Below are 20,784 nucleotides of genomic sequence, written 5' to 3'. Positions count from 1 at the left end.
CACGGGTGCTGGAGCAGGGACCCTCCCCACCCCCCTACCACTCTGCACTGCCCTGTACTTCACAGCCAGGCAGACTGGAACCTCCTGCCCAGCATATGCTGGCCTGCCCTCCACCCACCGAGAGTAAATAGTCTCTAATAGGCGCTGAGCACTTACTCTGAACACCGACGTCCAAGCACCTACACATATTAACTTACTTCTCACACTCCCCCTGCCAGTCAGTACTCTTGTAACCTGGGCTGTTTAGGAGCCTGACAGCCCCGTCACCTCACCAGGGGCCTCAACCACCCTTGTAAGGACTTCCTGAGTTTGAACAGAGTCAGGTGCCTGGAATGATCTGTGCGGTAAGCACCGTGGAAGGTTCTCGTGACTAGCTCCAACTTATGGGAGAGGAAGCAAAGGTGCAGCATTGACCCCTCCTGGGCAAAGGGAGTTTCCGGGAAGGGCTGGGCTGGCCCTGCAGGGCTGAGTGTGTCCACCTGCACTGGGAGCCATGGGGCCCTGGTGGGCTGTGGTGGAGGGAGCCCCCTCAGGGGCTGGGCAGGAGGCCCAGGACAGGCTTGGCTGACCTCACAGGGTGGTGTGACAGGGCCGCATGTGTGACCCTCGGAAAGCAGGTGTCCTCTGACAACCCCCGAGCCTCAGACGGGCCCGAGAAGCTGTGGAACCGCTGTGGTGTACCTGGCACCGTGCAGGGGTGAGGTCAGCAGGGCTACCCGCTAACTGGGAGCCGTCCCCTCCCTTGCTCCAGCAGGTAGAGATCCGTGTACTGCTGTCCCCCAGGAGCCTGGAAGGTGAGAGTCAGTGTCCACCTGTCCCCGTAAACCATGCAGCTCCTGGCTGACGGCAGCGTCCGGCAGATACCGTATTTCCACCTGCCAGCGAAAGCAAACTTCCTGCTGCAAGGTGACCTTGCTATTTTTACCCCAGGATGACCACACACCCTAACATCGCCTTCAGGAGTTTTGGCAGGGAGCAGCTGCTGGCCAGCTGGGCCCAGCACAGAAGTGGTGACAGAGTAGCATTGCTCCCCCACCCCTGGTGGGACCCCATCTCCACCCCCTGCCACATACCCCATTCCTCCCCATGACTCTGCTGTATCCAACCTAGAACTGCTCCCGTCCCAGGCCTCCCCAGCCACTCAGCTGCTCATGCTGTGGTCAGGGCAGGCCATGCTCCCTCACAGCCCTGCTCCACGCCAGCGCCTACAGGACCCCAGCCCTGTGGCAAGGGGTCACCGCGGCAAGCCCGCAGATGGGCTTTCTTGAGCTCATGCGACATTAGCGGAAAGAATTCTAGTTAGTCGCCAGCATTTAGAAATTGGGAAAGCTCAACACAGAATCCAGATTTCTGGCTTCTCTTGAAAAATCAGGCTGTCTGGCACTCCTGGGCCTGTGCTCCCGTGTGGCAATGACTGGAGAGCTGGGCTGGACCTCCTCGCTCAGGCACCCTGCATCAGCCACCCACCCTGGGGCCTGCCTGGTCCCTCCCCTGAATCCCCAATATGGGGCCCAGATCCAGGCCCAGCCTGCCAACATCACACAGCATGTCAGACTTCCAAGATTTGGGCTCCTCTACCCGGGGAGGAGCAGAATGCAGAGGGAAAGCGGAATGCCCTCTGGAGGGAGAGTCTTACAAGGGGCCAGGGGAATGCGGATTCTTCAAAGATTAAGGACAGAGAGTCTACTTTTCACTAGGCCCAGCTCAGGATGATAGTGGTGAACAGGGCTGGTCGTGAACGAATGCCTAGCACAAAGGCAGGCCCTAACCCTTGGTCTCAAGGACAAAGGGACAGAATGATGGCAGGAGGGTGTAGGGAAGTTCTCCTGAGGGTGAATCAGAGGACTTCTCTGAGCAGGTGACATTGGGCACCTAAGTTATTAAGGAGCTTCCTAGGTGGAGGCAATAGTGCATGCAAAGGCCCTGAGGTAGCCATGGGTTTTGCAGGATTGAGGACCAGGAAGCTGCTTGAGGGTGGCTGAGAGTGGGGGCGTGAGGGGAGGGGCAGAAGAGCAGCAGGGAGGGTGGGCCAGACCCCACAGCACTGTGCAGGCCACAGGGGGAATCTGGTTTTCCTCTGAGTGGGGTGAGAAGCCCCAGTATATTAAGAATAGGGCAATGATGGGATCTGATGTCCATGCTTGAGAAGCTCCCTCTGTCTGCTCTGTAAAGAGCCAGGCTAGGTCCAAAGTGGGAGCCCAGTGAGGAGGCTCCCACAGGCATCCAGACTACAGTGCAGGAGGTGGGGAGAGCAGCCAGTGTTCAGACACAGCTCAAGGGTAGAGATGACAATATTCACTGATGGATCTGACTTTGAACCCAACGGCCCCAGCTCCCAGTCTGAACCAAATGTGGGAGGGACTGATTTCCACCTGGCAGGTTTCACAGTGATGTTGCAGGAGGAAGGAATCTGACTGGGCCTTGCGCAGGGACCAGGAGCTCGCTGAGCAATTGAGAGGAAAGATGTGGTGGCAGAAGGCATGGAAGGGAGCTGGGATGGGGGGTGCGGGCCAGGCTGGGAGCTCCAGGGTCAGGATGAATGTGGCTATCCAAGGAAGCCTCTGGAGTGGCCTGGCCTTCAGCAACTTCCTTGACAGCACGTGGCCAGTGCACTGGATATCTGCTGCTGTGAGTCCCCTGCCTGTCAGGACTGTGCTGGCCCCACCCTCCCTGGCAGTGCAGTGAGGCCCCCAGCGTGCTCCTGGGGGCCCTGCCAGGTGGTGGTCCTGGATCCACCTGCTCCCTCACACTGTTCCATGCTGACTGAAAGGGCATGTGCCCACAGATCTTGCTAGGCGTCACACACAGTGACCTGCTGGGTGAAGGGACACAGGCGGGATGAGTCATGAGTGCTGCCCTCCCACCTCCCCTTGTGGCAGTTAGGGGACCACATGACATGCTTTGGCCAATGCTCTTCCTATGGGAGCTGCATGATCCCTTATGGCGATGGCGCCTTCTCTTGCCACAGGGAACCGGGAAGGACACCCCCGCTGTCTTGTCCCTGAGAGACTTGATGAACAGAGCCCCTGGCCAACCTATGATGGATGCCAGCGTGCCAGAGAAATTAACCTGTGCCGTGCCAGCATGTCAGAGCCCACCCAGACTGGCCGAGGAGGGCTAGTCCGGCCGTGGAAACTGGGTCACAGAGCGTCCACCCAAGCGCAGACACGGTGGTGGGGCTCTGTCTCCCTCCCCACCTGTGGCTTTACATTCCCTTCCTACAAGGGTACCGTGGGACTCCCGTCTGGAACCCCAGGCTCTAAAGACTGAAGAGGGCACAGACTGGGGCTCACCTGGCTCCTGACCCTTAGGTCCAGCAAGGGCCTGGCCCACACAGAGCATGCCCATCAAAGGAGGCACAAAACGTGCCTTGGAGAAGGGCTGCCTTAGCCTGGGTCACCAGGACCCTATTTTAAAACCTTTTCAGGGCCTCCTAACCCCTGCAGGACAAGATCTGGTGGACACTCTTCCCCTTGAGTCACTTCTTCATTCATTCCACAAACATTTACTGAGTACCTGCTCTGGGCCAGGGGCTGTGCTAGCATACCTGTGGTCCAAACAAAGTCCCCATCCTTGAAAAACGCCCTACCTGGAGCGCGATAAAGAAGGGAAACAACTCCCGGGATATAGAAATGCTCACAGCATAGGAGTCAAGGGCACGTCCTCTGGAGCCTGGAAGAGGGGGACCTGCTAGAAGGAGTGGCAGATGCAAAAGCCTTAGTTGACTCGTAACTAAAAGGGGGCACAGAAAGGTCAAAGAACTTGGCTCCGGGTTACCAGGCGAGAGAAAGCATGTTGGGAGTGTCAACCCACTCCTCTGCTCCAAGACGCCCCCCAAAGTTCCACTCCGCCCTCCCCACCATCACTGCTGCTGGAAATCCAGTCTATCCACCTGCTGAGCCGGCTTGCTTCTCCAAGGGCCTGGCGTCAATAGGTGCCGAGAGTGACAGCTATGCCATCCACACCTGACCTGCTGCTGCATTCTGGGCCCCACCGGAAAGGGCCCTCGAAAGGCGTCAGCAGGACAGGCTGGAGCGGGAGAGTCCACAGCTTGGCCCTGCTGCCTGCCACCAGGCGGGGCCAGCTTTTCTCCACGTCAGCCGCTGATTCAGACTTGGCTGTGACAGACGAGCACGCGCAGACCACACGGGTGACGTCTCTTACGTGCATCTCCCGTCGCAGGGCTGCGAGCAGCCGGCGGTGACGCCACGCTTGCGGGACTCCACTGAGGGCAGTTAAGAGGCTGGGCACCGCACTTAGGGGTCACCCACTTACTGGAACGCGAAGCTAAGTGCTTTGCAGGCTCTTTTCCCAGCAGCGGTCTGCAGGGCCAACAATGGGCTTTCCCTGTCGTTTCTAGTTGCTGGAGCAGCTGAAGAGAAGTGGGAGTGGGCAGCTGTCCACACCTCCCGGCCCGGCGTCTAGGCCATTTGGATGGCCTTTGGATGTCCCACCCCACCCGCTCTTCCCCCTCACCCCGCGGGCTGACCTCACCCCCAGCCTGGCCAGTCAGAGCTCGGAATCCTGCTGACCACAGCGAGCAGTGCGATGTGAGCTGGCAGGAGCTAAAGAGAGAGGAGAATCTCTTTCCCCTGGGGTTGCCGTGAGGCTGGACCGTGAGCCCAGGACTTCTGGCAGGCCTCCCGCCCTGATGGGGCAGAGGACGACTCTGGGGAAAACGGCTGAGAGTCGCCCAATGGCTTTTCAGGTCCAGAACCAGTATGGCCTCTTTGCTTAAACCAGTTTGATTGGGTTCCTGCCACTTGGAATGGAGAACGGCCCTGACTCACGGACACCAACGCAAAGGTCTGTTTACCTACGGTACCCCGGGGATACTCTGCGGTCAGGAGGCTGCGCCATCCCCGTGACTGGTCTCAGCTGGCCACGGGGACAGGTTCGGTACTCAGACAGCTCCTGCACACCTGTAAGCGCCCTCCGCTCCGGCAACGCAGGCTCAAATGCCTCCAGCGTCCTACCAGGAAGTGACCACCTGCCATCCGCTCGCATGCTTCCAGGACTGGCAAGCACACCACCGCCTTTTCAGACTGTATTTCATCCAGCTCTGATCTTTACGAAGTTCTTCCTGATGCCGGGAACCCAGGCTGAGTGGGGCTCACACTTATTACAGAGAGAGGAGGAGGAATTGCCCTCCAGCGTGGCTGTATGCCCTGTGGGGCCTGCTTTGCCACTGTTTTCTTGCCCGAGGGACTCAGCATAAGCCCCCCCCCCCCCCCCCATCCTCGGGACAGGGCTAGGGACCTCCAGGGCTGTGAGGGCAGCGAGGGCCATGGGCTGGATGGGTAGCCCATGTCCAGGGTAGTGGGACCCTGACCTTCCTCTTAGCAGCTCAAGGTGCTCCTAGATGAGCCAGTCATTTAAACTGTCAGCACTACCAGCAACGGCGAACAGCCCACTGGAACCCTGCAGCACGTCCGGCTCTGTGGCCTCGGGCAAGAGCTGACTTCTCTGAGCCCCGGCTCCCCAGAGCCAAGCGTCACAGGTTCGCTGCGACAGTTCAGGGAGGTGATGCACACGAAGTGCTGCGCACGCTGCCCGGGACCTAATATGTACGTATACGGGCTGGCTGTCATCGTGCTTAGCTTCATTAATCCCAAGAGACACATCGCTCCTGAGGAGCACACGGGTGGGGCTAGCAGATCGGAAGCCCGCCCCCAGCCCTGCTGCTTACTGAGAGAGCCGGACCCGGCTCTGCACCCTCGGAGTCCACTCCCCACGCAGGCAGAGCGCGGCTGAGCGCCCGTGGATGCAGGCAGGGTGAAATCTCAGAGCATCCCAGACTCCCACCAGGGCTCTCCGCCTCCCGCAGCGGCTCCAGGGGGCAGCAGGCGTGCAGAAAGAACAGGCAGGGCGGCAGCTTGGCAGGCCCCAGGGGCCGGGCATGGGGTGGAGGGGAGGCCTGCCTCCAAGTGCCAGGCCCTGGGCTGGAAGGGACCTCAGAGGCCCCTGTCAACAGCTCCCAGCCCGAGCAAGAGTCGGGGCACACCAAGTGGTTGTTGAGGCCCTCCTTACATGCTCCTCAGAAGCCAGGCGCTCACTCCCTCACGAGGCCCCTGTTTTATCACAGGGCAGCTCTGGGGATGAGAACACTCAGAGGTGGGAGAGGTCTGGTCCACCCGTGACGAAGGCGGCCTCTGTACAGTCACCAGGGCTCTTGCCGGAGTGAGAGGGGCATGGCAGAGGGGAGACCAACACAGTGAGGCCTGTACCCGTGAGCATGTGTGTGGAGCACAGCAACAGGGGACCACATCAGGGCCATGGGGGTAGGGACTCCAGCTCCTGCCACGGTGATGGCCCAAGGACCACCACTGCTGGGCTGTGTGGCCTCCCATGAATGGCGTGGCTTCGCCTCCTGAACTCTCAGTTTACATCCGCGGCCCAGTGAGCTGATGGGGGTGCACAGGGCTACACACATAGAAGTTCCCACACTGCATTCTAAGAGGATGCTATTCAGGAGCCGGGTGGTGGGGGTGTGTGAGTTCCAACCTGCCCCCCCGACTAGCAGTGTGACCTCAGGCAAGTGACCCTCTTGGAACCTCCGTTCACCCATCTGTACAGTGGGGTCGACAACAGAATCCCTTTCCCACAGAGGAATGGGATTTAAAACACGACAGGCGCATAGAAGAGTGTCTGGTCCACTCTAAGCACATGTCACTGTTAGCCACTGTCATTCTCTATGACTGCTCTGTCTACCAAACCTCCTGTTGGGTCCTCCTAAAGCCTGAGTTCCTAGAAGCCCCCTCCCCTTTGCTCTGGGCACAGGAGCCCCAGCTTCCACCCATAAGCACCTCCTTGATGGCAGCCTCCAGGCAAGGCTCTTGGTTCCACTATGTAATCATCAGCAGACCCTCGGAGGCAGAGACCTTGTGCCCATTTTCCAGGTGTAGCCCGCAAGGCTCAGAGAGTGCAGGGAGTTGCCAAGTCCCTGCAGCTGGGATGTGGCAGAACTGGGGCTGAAACCCTCCTTCCTCTAGCTCCTGGACCCCCATCCTCCCTCCAGCGCTGTGAGCTGAATGAGTGGCCCGGGGCTTGCGAAGGGCAGGTGCTCCGAGGAACAGCTGGATGTCAGGCAGACTGCTGCCTCCTCCAGGATGCCCCTCCGGCCAAGTGGCCTCGCGTTCCAGTGTCTCTTCCTCCCCAACCACGGGCTCACTTGCCCACTTTGGGTGCATCATTCAGATCTGCCATGTACCCCTTTGGGGGGCTGGGGTTCTGTGTCGGGAAAGCTTACTACTGGGAGGGGGTGGGCCTGGGGCAGTCAGGGGTATGGGCAAGGGTCGGGGGCTGGGAGACAAGTGACCCACAGGGAGAGAGGGGAGCAGAGGTAGGCAGTGGTGAAGAGGAACCTTCTGGGGAGGAACCCCAGCCTTGGGCTGCTCAGTGTCCACTAGCATCTTCTGCCCTCCCTCAGCTGGCAGCTCCAGGGAAAATCTGGTCACATTGCTGGGAGGCTCCGTGGTGGTGGTGGGGGGGTGGTATGCCAGTGGGCATATACCTGTGGAAGGGCCTTATGAACTGAAAAGCTCAATCTGTGTAAGAAAGGTGTTCAATTGTTTAAAGAACACGATTTTGGAAAAGTGGTTTCTCCAATACGACAACCTCTGGAGGTAGGAAACTGAGGCTCGGCGGCGGTGAAGGCTGAGAGGGAGGAAGCCCAGTGCTCCTTAACACACTCTCACAGCCCTGGAGCCTCCCTCGTGGGCAAGGGGAATGCTTCACATGGAGGCCGTGGGCTCCTGCCATTGGGGGCCAGCCCCACTGCCCTCCCCCACACCCCGCATGGACAGAGACTTGCTGCTGACTGTCCCTCAGTGCTCTAGAGCAGGGCTGTCCACGAGCATGTTCTGCGGGGACAGAACTGTCCTAGATCTGTGCTCCCAGGCACATAGCCACGTGTGGTTAGTGAGCTGCACCGTGGCCAGCGCACCAGAGGGACTGGATTCATGTTAAATTTTAGTTAACTTTAATTTCGATCGCCACCAGTGGCCGGACCTCAATGCTGTTAAAGCACAAGTTCCCCCAAGTTATTCTCTGAGTTGAAGGCAATGCTGGTGAAAATTCAGCCAGGATCGCTCATGGGTCTTAATGCGAGACTCCCAAAATTCACATCGAAGAGTACCTGCCCAAAACAGCCGAGACAATTTTTAAAAAGAACCAGAGAGGGGTTTTGTCCTAACAAGAAAAAAACCCATGAAACTCAAAGTCTGATGCTTGCACAGAAATGGACAGTTCCTCTAACCATGAACGTGGATTTTTTTCTGTTCCCTGATCTGTTCCAGGCCCCTAAAACACTGCCTGGTATAAGTAGCAGGTGCTCAATAAGTATCTGTTGAATGAGTGAAAAGATCATGAGTGAAAATATCAACAGATATCAAATATCTGTTGAATGAGTGAAAAGATTCATGTAGGAATTAGATGGAACTTGAAGTCAATGGAGAAGGGACAGACTGTTCAATAAATTGCTTGGAAACAACTGGCTAATCTATACAGAATAATAATAGGGCGCACTGGGGTGGCTCAGTCCATTGAGCGTCCTACTCTTGATTTCAGCTCAGGTCATGATCCCAGGGTCATGGGATTGATCTCTGCATCAGGCTCTGCACTGAACGTGGAACCTGCTTGGGATTCTCTCTCTCTCTCCCTCTGCCCCTCTACCTTGCATATGTGCGCGTGCTCTCTCTTAAAAAAAAAAAAAATATTGGACCCCTCACCTTGCATGGTTCCCTGAAACAAATTTCAGCTTAAAGTCCTAAAGGGCATACAAATATCCTGAAGAAAATATTTTAAAACTATATTTATGATGCGGGGCAAAGCCCCTTTTAAAATAAAACATGAAAAGCCAAAGAAATGAAACAATACTCATTAATTTAGCTAATTAAAATTAAAACCTTCCTGTACAGCACACTGGATTGTATATTTGCAAGTTGCTAAGAGAGTAGATCTTAAACGTTCTCATCACAAGAATAAAGTTGTAATTATGTGTGGTGAGGGATGTTAACGCATTGTGGTCATTTTGCAATATACATAAAAATAGAATCATTACATTGTGCATCTGAAACTGATGTTATATGTCAATTTATCTCAATTTAAAAAACACACACACACAAAAAAAACTTGTTAGATGAAAGAGCACAAAGTTAAAAGCCATAACTGAGAACCACTGAACTGCACACTTTTTATAAGGGTGAATTTTATGGTGTGTGAATTATATCTCAAAAGAAAAATTAGAAAGAGGACAAGTGACAGAAAATGTTTGTAATTACAAAGGATCAGTATCCGTGATAAATAAAGAACTACTAGTAAATCAACATGACAAAAACTGAGCAAAAAACATGAACTAGAGTGTATTATGCTAAGCAACATAAGTCAGGCAGAGAAAGACAGATATCGTATGATTTCACTCATATGTGTAAGAAACACAACAGATGAACACAGGGGAAGAGAAGGAAAAATAAGATAAAAACAGAGAGGGAGGCAAACCATAAGAGACTCTTAAATACAGAGAACAAACTGAGGGTTGCTGTGGGGTGTGTGTGGGGGGGGGATGGGCTAAATGGGTGATGGGCAGTAGGGAGGGCACTTGCTGGGATGAGCACTGGGTGTCATAGTTAAGTGATGAATCACTGGGTTCTACTTCTGAAAACAATACTACGCTGTATGTTAAACAACTTGAATTTAAATAAACACATATAAAAAAATATATAAACTGGGGGCGCCCAGCTAGTTTAGTAGAGCATGCAACTCTTGATCTCGGGGTTCTAAGTTCGAGCCCCATGTTGGGTATAGAGATTACTTAAAAAAAATCTTAAAAAAATATATAAACTGGCATTTTATAGAAGAGAAAATACAAATGGCTAAGACACATACAGATGCAAAGCTAGAAAATGCAAACTAAAACGACCAAGAGAGAATTATTTCTACCCTCTGATTGGGGGTGGGGAGACAACACGGACTGTTGCCAAGCGTGCGGGAGCAAGATGACCTTTCGGATCCAGCAGCAGAGAGAGGAAATGGGCAGAGCCCCCTTTTAAAGAGTAAGTTGGCAGCTCCTATTTCAATGGAGAACGTGCCTACCTAAGCCCCCATGATACCGCTTTTAGCTAGCTTCCCTGCAGATGCCCTTGGAAGTGTATGCTAAGAACAGATCCACACTCCTCGTCATAGGTGGTTGGTAATCATGAAGAAGAAGTAGGAACGACTGGCTGGATCGGTGATGTGAATAGCCACACCAGGACCCACTACACAGCAGTGAGCAGGAGGGAGGTGGCCATGCACACGGACGGGGGAGATCTCCCAACAGCAAGCCGTGCGGCGATATCCTAGTAGAGGACGTCCACAACTCCAGGCCCCAGATGATGTCAGCAAGGCCGCAGCAACCGTGGCTAACACTTGGATACGACTTACTCTGTGCCAGGCGCTGCTCCGAGCACTTTACACACCCGCTCGCGTACAACTCACACCCTGCGAGGTGGACGCTACTGGGCCCAGACCCACCGTACAGAAGAGAGGCCAGTCTGAGCCCGGGCAGGCTGTCTGCAGTTCCGAAGAGCACACACACCCACGCACGGAATAAAGATCTGGGGGCGAGAGGCTCCGAAATGACAAGAGCCAAAGGGAATGCTATCCTAACTGGAAGGCTTTCATTTTCCGTCGGGAACATATTCCCGTGCCGCACACATTACTCAAAACAGAGCTAATCTACACAGACCAACACTGGTCTGCTGAGGGACTTTCTTCTGCACTCCACCTGCCGATGCAGCTCGGACCCCCACCCTCAGGACGTCTCTGGCAGTTTGCCAGTCCAAGAGGTCAGCTTGGACACTAGGCGAGCCCCAGGTCATTCCAGTCTCCCCCAGGAGGGCACGGGCCTGGGTCTGGGAGCTGGCCTGTGCCCAGGAGCAGGTGGGAACGGATTTTCCGGACAGAGCTCAGGGTGGGCTCAGCAGGATATGGCCCTTCCTGCTAGTGTGCTGCTCCAGCCATGGTTCGTGCAGTGGTGAGGCTGTCCTCACAAGCCGTGAGCCACAGGCTGATGGGAGTCTCAGGAGAGAGCACCCTGGCAGATGTGAGGTGTCTGAGACTCTTAGTTCTTAGCTGAGTGAGGACCAGTGACCCAGAGACCTCTGGCTGCTCCCATGTAAATGTCCCGTTCCTTACACCCACCCTGTGGGTCGAGGCCTCTCTGAATCCCCAAGACAGAGCAGCACTTCCATTTGTGCCAGGGATGGCTCAAAAGTGGCCCCAAGTCTCCCTAAATCTAGAAGAGGGCACAGGGGAGAGTAGAGGGCATGTGTCCGTAACCACCGGGCAGTCTGGCCACATCCCCAAGTTTGAAGGGGTCAGTGCCAGGCTGACGTCTGATGACCCCCAATCCCAGAGGCCCCGGGGCTGGAAACGATGTGAAATATGAGGTTGAATAACCAGAGCCCGCCAGAGTCTCCTCCTAGGGAGTAGTCACAGCTCCCCTCCCCTTCCGCTTGCTATTTTTGGCCGGGCTAAGAATAGTCTGCTTTAAATACCCTTCTCCCTCCTTAAATCTGCTCTCAGGACTGCCCCCACAGCACCTTTCTAGAACTCCTGGCGGGCAGTGGCCACTCAACAGACCCAATTCACACATCTCCCACAAGACCTTGCTGAGATTTCTGCTAGCACTGGGTTTATCTGTGTCCTTCCTCCCCGACGCAAGCCTCTGAGCCCAGCCTGCACCTGCCCTGGGAGATCTTGTTCAGACACGGACACCATCATGCCCTCGCCCAAAGACCTTCGTGCCCCTCGTCACCCAGAGAATAAAATCCAACCCCCCGAGCCTGGTATTCATGGCCAGGTGCAGCGTTTCACAGCACATCAGCCTGTACGTTCATGTTTCCAGAGAACCTACTGTATGCTGGGGGCTGTTCTAGGTGCCAACAGGGCCCTGAACTCCTGTCCCCATGTTGCTCTATCAGAGAAACCCTTCATTCAGCTGCGGCTCTGCCTGTGAGCCTCTGCTCTCCCTGCGACAGGGTCCTCAGGGGCGGGGGGGGCGGGGGGGGGGCGGGGGGGGGGCCGGGCCCACCGCTCACCGGGCTCCAATCTCCTCTATGACAGCATCGGCTGTGCCAGGTGCTGCTGTAGGTGCCATTAGCGCAGTGTCACGGCCTCACGCGTGCTCATTTTTAAACCACAGGTGTGTGCAAAGGCCCCGGGGCACGAGAGGAAGGCCTGCCCCACGCTCCCGCGGGGCTGGCAGGCACTCACTTGTTGAAGAGATTGAGGCCAATGCGATAGTGCCTCTTGCGGATGACGTCGTTGCTGAAGGCCGGGGAGTCCCAGCTGTTGCGGGTCTCCTTGTGGTAGGTCTGCTTGCTGAGCGTCTGCTCCCGCAGGCTGTCACGGGACGACGATTCAGAGCTGCAGTTGATGGTGTCGTTGGAGTTGGACGTGCTGTTGATGCTGTCGTTGTCCCCGTCCGAGTAGTCAGACTCAGACCTGCTCTGCCTGTTGGCCGAGCCGTTGATGGCCAGGTGGCTGTCCAGGGGCCGGGGGGGCCGGGGCCGCAACTCGGGCTCCTCCCGGGGAAGGCTCTTCGGGGGGCCGCCCAGGGGGCCGTGCTTGGGGCTGCCCTGTGGCCCGCCCAGGCCGCGTTCGTAGGCGCTCTGCCTCTTGAGCGAGCCGCGGTCCGAGCGGTCGCTGAGGTCCACGGAGCTGTCGCTGGGCGGCTCGATGGTGAGCAGCGGGAGGTGCTCCACGCGCAGCCGCTGCTCTTGCCGCTCGAGCGACGGCGTGCTCCGGCAGCTCGTGTCCGTGTCCCCCTTGTCGTCTTTGTGGGCCAGCGCCCAGTAGTCCTGCGAGGCGCCCCCGGCCCGCAGCCGCGGGTCCGACTCGGCGCTGGGCGGCCGGTGCCCAGCCTGTGAGAGGGGCAGCGGGGGCGACAGCTCCTCCTCATCGATGTACAGGGTGACGTCGCTGTACGAGGCCGTCATCTCGTCCAGTTTGTGGTGGTCGGTGCCGTGCAGGGCCGGCTTGGGCTCGGCATCCCGGGCCCGCCCCGTGTCGGCAGCTGGCGCCTCCCCCGAGTGCAGGCTGCGGCAGTGGAGGGCGTCGTCGATGGACTCTGCCAGCGATTTCACCTGCCGGGAGAAGGCGTCCTCCAGCTCCGTGATGGCGTCCGCGAAGTCGCTGGATGGGGCGGGAGACTTGAGGGCGGGCGGCTCGCCGAGGTCGCCGCGCTCCGACGGCACCAGGGCCCCCAGCTGCGAGCCGTCGTCCGTCACTGAGACCTGCTTCCCCTCGAAGTAGGAGCTGTGCACCTTCTCAGGACCCTCGAAGGAGAACTGCATCCTCATGTTGGACAGCACGATCCGGCGCGACATGCGGTTCTCCGACATGGAGCTGCGCAGGCGCTCGAAGTTCTTGTTCATCTGGTACTGGCGGAAGGCCGTCTGGATGGTGCGGGCCGCATGGCGGGTCACAAGGCGGCCTCCATACTTGCGTTCTAGCATCTCCACCTGGGAGGGGAGAGGACAGGACGGTGAGGACAGCCCCGCGCGCTGGCACAGCGCCTTGCCCACCCATGCTCCTGCTGGCGCCCAGCCCCGTGGCAGCACCATGTGGAGAGAGAGGCCTGGGCACATCCCAAAGTTGATTCCAGCAACCACGGAGGCGAGCTGGTGAAGGTGGGCAAAACGGGGGTTCCCAGGACAAATAAAATGGAGCAGCACCACGTGAACGCAAGATGTTCCCTGCGGGACTTCTCAGAACCTTTAAAAGGTGGCGAGTTCCCAAATTTCTTTGGCCACAGAAACCTTTGGCCCTAGTGCATCTTGCGGGCCTGTGGTTTAATGAAACTTGGGAGATGCTGGGAGACATGAAGGCAGCCCCTGCAGAGAGGAGGGACCCATGGCATGAGAAGGTTAAGAGACCCGCCAAAGATGTCAGTGAGACCCTGGACGCTGAGCAGGGGCTGCAGGCTTTTGGCCTTATTTCTTCTCTACAGCAGACAATGTGCTCTTACTAGCTGGGGGCAGGTGTGTGTGTGTGTGTGTGTGTGTGTGTGTGTGTGTGTGTGTGACTGAGCTTCAGGGAGGCCTGAGAGAATCACCTTACTGAGGCACAGACTTCGAGGCCAGATGCCCATGCTGCAATCCCACCCTGCCCTCGTTAGCTGTGTTACTTTGCATAAGCCTTGAAGCCGTGCCCTTCCCCAGTTTCCGCATCTATAAAGTAGGGGACAGACTCAGACCCACGTTGTAGGATCATGGGGAGCACCTGATGACATAGATGCTAGAAGGCCCTTGACGGCATTCCTGGAAGGTGTTTACAATTTAGGGGGTCCCCAAGGCCCCTCACTAGACAGATGGGGAAGCTAAGGCCCAGAGAAGACACTGAGCACATGGCTGGAGGCCTCCAGACTCCAGAGCGAGTCCGGAACCATGTGTCCTGCTCATCCCTCTCCTTGATGAGGCACGGAGACGGGGCAAGGCTACAGGCAGGTAGCACTGCCTGGGACTCCCCCATGTGACCCACGAGCCTCCCAAAGCCCTGAGGCTCATGCCAGTGCTCGGTGACCAAGGACAGCCCAAGGGCTGCTCCCCGCGCCTTGTTCCTGAGTAGGAGCCTGCTCTGTAGGAATCAAAGAGAACTCAAGACAAGGAACTGGTTTCTCGGCCAAGCCAGGGCTTTTGGGGTGCTGGGCACAGGGGGTACCTGATGTGGGGCCAAGAGAGGTCTCAGGTCCTCAGGAGTGAGGCACATGTGCACCACACCCTGCTTGTCTAGACCCCACCTGCCTACTCTGTGCCCGGTATCACACCAAAGCTGGTGGCAGAGAGAGATAAGGTCCCTGCCCTCAAGAAGCAAACAGCCTGTCCAGGGGAACAGACACACACACACCTAACTGAAATAGAACCAAACAGACGCTCAGCAAATCCAGGCTATGGCCCGAGTCAGGGGAGAGGGTCACTCAGAGCCGCGGTGGGGTGGGCCGGGAACAGAGGGCTTGGAGCTTCACGCACATCAGTGCAGGTCCTGGACCCCTCACTTCCCGGCTCTGGGATGTCAGCTCCCCCCGAAAACCGAACGCGCCAGCTCTCTGGGGCCCACAGGCAAGGGAGCAGCAGGCTGGGCAGAGCGGCTCCCTTCAGAGGAGAGGAGCGTGGAGTGTGTGTGTGTGTGTGGGGGGGGGGGGGGGGGGGTGGATCAAAACGACTTTTCTGGGCCCAGAGTCAGCCAGGGTGGGTCTGTTTTTTCTCCTGCCCTGAAGTTACTGAACACCATCCAAAGAGATGACCTCACTTCCACATCTGTAAGCAGACTTTGTTTTCTTGGGGTTTTGAGTGGGGCTGTGAAAGCCAATGGAGCCGATAAAGGGCCCAAGGCTGAGCTCTAGGGAGCCATCTCTTCTCTGCTGTCCAAGGCCTGTGTTGTGGGCCCCCTCACGTCACCTTTGGGGGTGGGGTCACGATGGCAGTGTCACCAGCTCAGATCCAGGGTTCACTTCAGGGCTCTCTCTCCCCTGCTGACTTTGGACCTCAGAATCCAAGTAGCAACACTGGTTGCCTGAGACTGGCTCCCCAGATCTGGGGGAGGGGTCAGGGGAAAGAAGAGGGACTTTGGGAAGGCAGAAATGGGCTCTGTTTTTGTCATCAAAGCCCCTCTTGGTCCAGGACACATGCTGGCCCAGGCCTGCTCTTACGCATTGCCTAGACTCCCCCTGGTCATTCTTCCGTCTGGGCCAGAACTGACTCAAGGCCCAGTCTGAAAGTTTATTGGGGTACAGGGGAGGGAATCCAATCTGTACGTGCTCACCTGCTAGACATCACCCTCGCCCAATACTCACATGACATCCAGTCTGCAGAGGGGCTCTGGGACTCCCCACTTCTCGGAGGACAGAGGCTCTGGGAGGTGAGGTGGAGCTGACCCGTAGCGGGGGCTCTCCCGGCAAGCCCTCACTCTCCCTTTAAAAGGACACTTCTCAACATTGGGGGAGGGATGGGGAACAGAGAGGAAACGCCCTTCCACAAAGCAGACCTACCACTTCTTGATGACTCAGGACTCTTGTTCTCATTGATAGGAAACTGCCAGAAGGTACAGAGGCCCTGAAGCCAGAGGGCTCCCTTCACTAATCGGGACTCCATGTTACCCTATTGCGCACCCTGCTTCCATCCGGCAGCTCCCATGTAATCTGTCCTATTCCCACTCTAGCTAGGATTGCCAGGAAGTCAACAGCTCAGAGACCCTCTCACCTTTCCACCACCTCTTCCTTGCCATCCTTTCTACCACTGCTGTTCTGCCTCAGGGCCTTTGCGCCTGCAGTCACCGCTTCCTGGAAGGCCCCTTCCTCAGACACTCCATTCTAATGCCAGCCTGGGGAGGCCTTCCTCACCACCCTTATCCAATGCTGGCGCCTCCCACAGTCACTCCACTTCTTCCCCCTATTTTATAATCTCTGGGGTTTGTATCACGTTCCGGAATTAAACTGTCTTTATTGCTAACTTGTCTGCGGATCCATCTTCTGGACCACAGTGTCGGCTCAAGAGCTGGGGCCTCGCCCTGTCCATTGTCGACTTCCCAACACCCAGCATGGTTGGTGTGTGGCACACGATGGGCTTTTGGTTAACATGCGTGAGATGAAAATGAACAGCCGTGGCCACGGTAAGACCAGATGAAGCAGACGATTATTTATTTCCACGGGCCTCTCTTAGGTCTTCAACCTCCTTACTTCTACTTCAATGGTTCTGTTGGGGGTCTTTTACTATCAACTGTTTCTGATCCACTTTGGGTCTGGGTGGAACTGATAAATGGAACAGAGGTGGTCCTCCCCTGTTGTGGGCCTGGCTACGGGGCCAAGTGACACAGGGGACGGGGGGCTATTTGCTATCAGGCCCTGGCCACTGGCCAGGCTCCCTGTCTCCCAACTCACAGGCAGAAGGCTGAAGAGAACGAGGGCTGAGCAAGTAGGACTGTCCAAAGCCGCAGGGTGGAACCGAGAACAGGGACAGGAGGGGCCTGTAGGGGATTCTGGGGGTGGGGGATAGGGAAGATCTGCCCTGGGCAGTACCTGCATTGCTCCTCCGAGCCAGGTGCCACACCGGGCCCAGACCTCTGCTCTGTAAAAGACACGTGGGAAGACTAGGAGGCAAATGGAGGGCAGCAAGGCGAGGGGTCAATGTGGCCACCCAGGACTCACAAGGAGATGGCCCAAGGAACTCCCAGAAGCTAGGGGAAGCCGGCCACACAAGTTGGGCCTTGCACATTTGCACAGCTGCTTGCTGCAGCCTCGGGTTCTTGCCATCAGTTCACACGAGAATTCTTATTAAAGTACCTACTATGTGCCTGCTCTTGAAGCAAGAGCTCTCCGGCCCTGGCCCCCGCCCAGCCAGGACAGGCCTCTCCCCTCGACCCCAAGCAGATGTCTTTACTTCTCCCTGGAGCCCAGCCACAGGGGCGGGCCATGCGCCCACCTCATTCTGCACACAGGTGCCAACCTCACAGTGGGTCTGGGCCAAGGCCCCTGCCTTGGGAGGAAGTGAGCCCTCAGTGAGGTCGTTTCCCACGAGAACACAGAGTTGTAAACTGAAAGGGATATAATAAGCAACCTCGCCCGCTGGCTGTGGATGGGCTTGGTGTTCTTTTCAGAGCCTGTGCTATTTATGTTGTAAGCTGACCTCCCGCCCTTCTCCGCGGGGACTCCTCCCCAGGGCTACCTAAGGTTCAGCCCTTTCCTGGGACATCAAACCCTCAGTGTCTGGCCACCTAACCTGTGTGCATGGCCATGAGGACTGTGAGTGGGGGAGAGGCGAAGTCCTGACACTCCAGTGCCCTCACTCTGAGAGCCTCCATGGGTCGGGAGGAGCAGGAAGGGCAGCCTGGGCCGACACAAAGGTCACAGTCGTAGCGCGCGTGCGCATAACCATGCTTCCATCTGTGGGAGAGCACAGGACGCCGGTGTCCGAGAGCCGAGACTCCTGCTGCCCAAGGCAGTCCCAGCAAAGGGCCGCGCGTCGTCCTCCAGGCAGAGCAGCCCGGCTGCCTGTCCCCGCGTGGTGGGTCCCGCCTACCTGCTTGTCCTGCAGGTCCGAGGAGAGCTCATAGCTCTCAGAGAGTGACCGCGAGCGCTTGATGGCCTCCTCCTCGGCCTGCTTGCGCAGGATGGAGGTCGAGTGCTGCAGCTTGGGCCTCCGTGTGCGCTGCTGTTGCCCCGGCGGGCCCGCGTACAGCCCATAGGCTCCCACCGACGTGTGCTCGTAGTGGTCCGGGCTCAGGCTGGAACCGGGCGCTAGGGGGCCCTGGTAGGCCGACGGGCTGTCCAGGGACGTGCCGGTCTCGCTGCTGGGGGCCTCGCCCTCCACGCTGCAGGGGACAGAGAGAGGAGAGAGGCCTCCTGTGAGTGGGAGACAAGACCCCGGGGCCTGACAGGGAGCCAGGAGCTGGGAGGGGGCTGCAGCCAAGAGGCAGCCCCCCCCGCGTCCCCTGCAACACCGTTTCGGCATCCAACACACTTTACTGATTGATTTTGCTTATTGTCCATCTCCTACATGAGCGTGTCAGCTCGTGAGGACAGAGGTTTGACCGACTACAGGCAGTGATGAACCCCAGTGCCCAGAGTGGGGCCTGGCACACAGTAGGTGGTCAGTGAATATTTACTGACCCCCTAAAAGACTCCGGTCACCTTCTCTGCCTCAATCCCACCACATGGATTGAGTCAACCACGGATTTTTGTACTTTTTGTTCTTATTTTTTTAAATAAAAATTAACAAAAGTGACTCTTCTCTCCACACCTACTTGGGCATCAGGCACTGTAACATTTGTTATGGGCTGAATCGTGTCCCCGCCCAGAATTTATATCTTGAAGTCCTAACCCCAGCACTTGAGAATGTGTGTTAAGAGACGGGATCTTCAAAGAGGTAGTTAAGTTACAGTGAGGTCTATTAGGGTCCTAATCCAACACGACTGGTGTCCTTCTCAGAGGAGATTAGGAGCCAGACACGCACAGAGGGACGACCATGTGAGGACACAAGGAGAAGGTGGCCACCAAGGAGAGAGACCTTAATGACACTAACATACAGGACTTCCGGCCTCCCTCTGGAACAGTGAGAAAACAAATGTTACCATTTATTTATAAATACCAGTCTGTGGTTGTTATGGCAAGCTTGGAAATGAATACAGTGTCATACATATATTTTCTCTAAATCTTTTTTTTTAAATTTTTTAATGTGTTTATTTATTTTTGAGACACAGAGAAACAGAGCATGAGCAGGGGAGGGGCAGAGAGAGAGAGAGACACAGAATCTGAAGCAGGCTCCAGGCTCTGAGCTGCCAGCACAGAGCCCGACGCGGGGCTCGAACTCACAGACTATGAGATCGTGACCTGAGCTGAAGTTGGAAGCTCAACCGACTGAGCCACCCAGGCACCCCATATTTTCTCTAAATCTTAAAACCAGTCTGCAAAGAATTACTAACTCACCATTTCCAGGTGGGGAAACTGAGGCCCACAGAAGTACGGGTACCTGTCTGTGGTTGCACAGGTAGTGAGTGGGTGAGTCCGGGGGTCAGCACCAAGTTGGCTGGATTCCAAGCCCGGGCACACCCTTCCACCTCACCGCCCCTCATCCCTCTCAACATTCCAAGCACCAGACTGTGGGGACAGAGAGGGAGTGGCTCATCCCAAATTCGTGAACTCAGAAAACAGACATTGGTTCCTTCTGCAGACTACCTTTCAGCATAGGACAAGGAGACAAGGTTGTTTCTCACACGGCTTCCGGTAGCCTCTCTGGTCAAGCCTTGCCATTTCCCTGTCCCTGCAAGACATCAGTCAACCTTTGAAGGCTCTCTGATCCCTGGGTCCAGGGCAGGGGTCTCTCTGGAAGGGGCCCAGCAGAGAGAAGGGAATACAGCACCCCCTCTCAGGCTGCAGTCCTTCCTCAGGGATCCTGTCTTTAGACCAAAGGGAGCACCCCACACGCAACATCCCTGGGACCAAAGGGTCTTCCCCCGCCCAGCTCTGCTACATTGTCCCCACACATCACAGGGCCTGGCAGGGCTCCCTGCCAGTATAGAAGGTGACTGTTCACGGACTCCTGGGGGTGACAGACTCAGAGTAGGGGCAGAGGGAAACAGCCTGCCCTTTGGTTCCAGTTCTGCCCCGAGCCAGGGATGGGCTGCAAATCCCTGCACTTGCTTTCCAACTTGTAGGTCAAGAATAGTACAGGACTTCCGCTCCACCAACTGGCTCTGGCCTCCGGGGACATGCGGTGGGTGTCCTGTGACAAAGGACATCCCATCCTGCTCCCCAGAGGCTAAAGTGTGGCAAAGGTCCTTCCTTGGGGAAGAGGTCTGGGTACTTTGCCTTGATGTGGCTGTAAATCAGGGAGGGTCATCCTTCACTTCCAGGCCTGCCTCCCCATCCATTATCAACGTGGATGGACTAGACCCTCTTAAGGTATCAGAGGAATATCACCCTTCAAGACTCCTGACGTCACAGTTACCCAACGGCTGTTTCCTCTGGGCCCCATTTGTGTGCACTGGGTGGGGGAGAAGGGTGGGATCTAACAAAAGTTAAAATTCCCCTATTCTATTGACATAGCTTTGAACAGTGCCTCACAATAAATACTCGGTGCCTTGATCAATAGTTGCATGGAAGAGAGAAGGAATCCCCCTATTAGACTCGTAGGTGGTCAATCCCCAGCTTACGGGCGAGCAAGCCTATCCATGGACAGATGAGCCAGAGCGCCTGCCTTTGCTCTGGCCCCTACACGCCTCCCTGCCTTGCCCTTTTCGTGCAGCCTC

General features: G+C 56.6%; 1 protein-coding gene across 12 annotated transcripts in view; it reads right to left on the bottom strand.

Moving 5' to 3' along the window:
* Positions 1–20,784, bottom strand: part of IQSEC1 (IQ motif and Sec7 domain ArfGEF 1) — a 470,459-nt gene that overhangs the window by 28,220 nt on the left and 421,455 nt on the right. For 11 of the 12 annotated variants that reach the window (XM_045493961.1, XM_045493960.1, XM_045493967.1 and 8 more), the window contains 2 exons: positions 18,057–18,348; positions 12,256–13,505 (listed from right to left, as the gene is read on the bottom strand). In XM_045493961.1, the coding sequence (XP_045349917.1) occupies positions 12,256–13,505; positions 18,057–18,348 (1,542 nt within the window). Of the gene's footprint in view, positions 1–12,255; positions 13,506–18,056; positions 18,351–20,784 lie in introns of all 12 variants that reach the window. The other variant, XM_045493962.1, reaches the window with a different exon arrangement.

This window comes from Leopardus geoffroyi, chromosome A2 (genome assembly GCF_018350155.1).
Source record: "Leopardus geoffroyi isolate Oge1 chromosome A2, O.geoffroyi_Oge1_pat1.0, whole genome shotgun sequence".
Lineage (NCBI taxonomy): Eukaryota > Metazoa > Chordata > Mammalia > Carnivora > Felidae > Leopardus > Leopardus geoffroyi.
The sequence above is the reverse complement of the archived record's forward strand: the minus strand, read 5'-3'. Positions and strand labels throughout refer to the sequence as shown.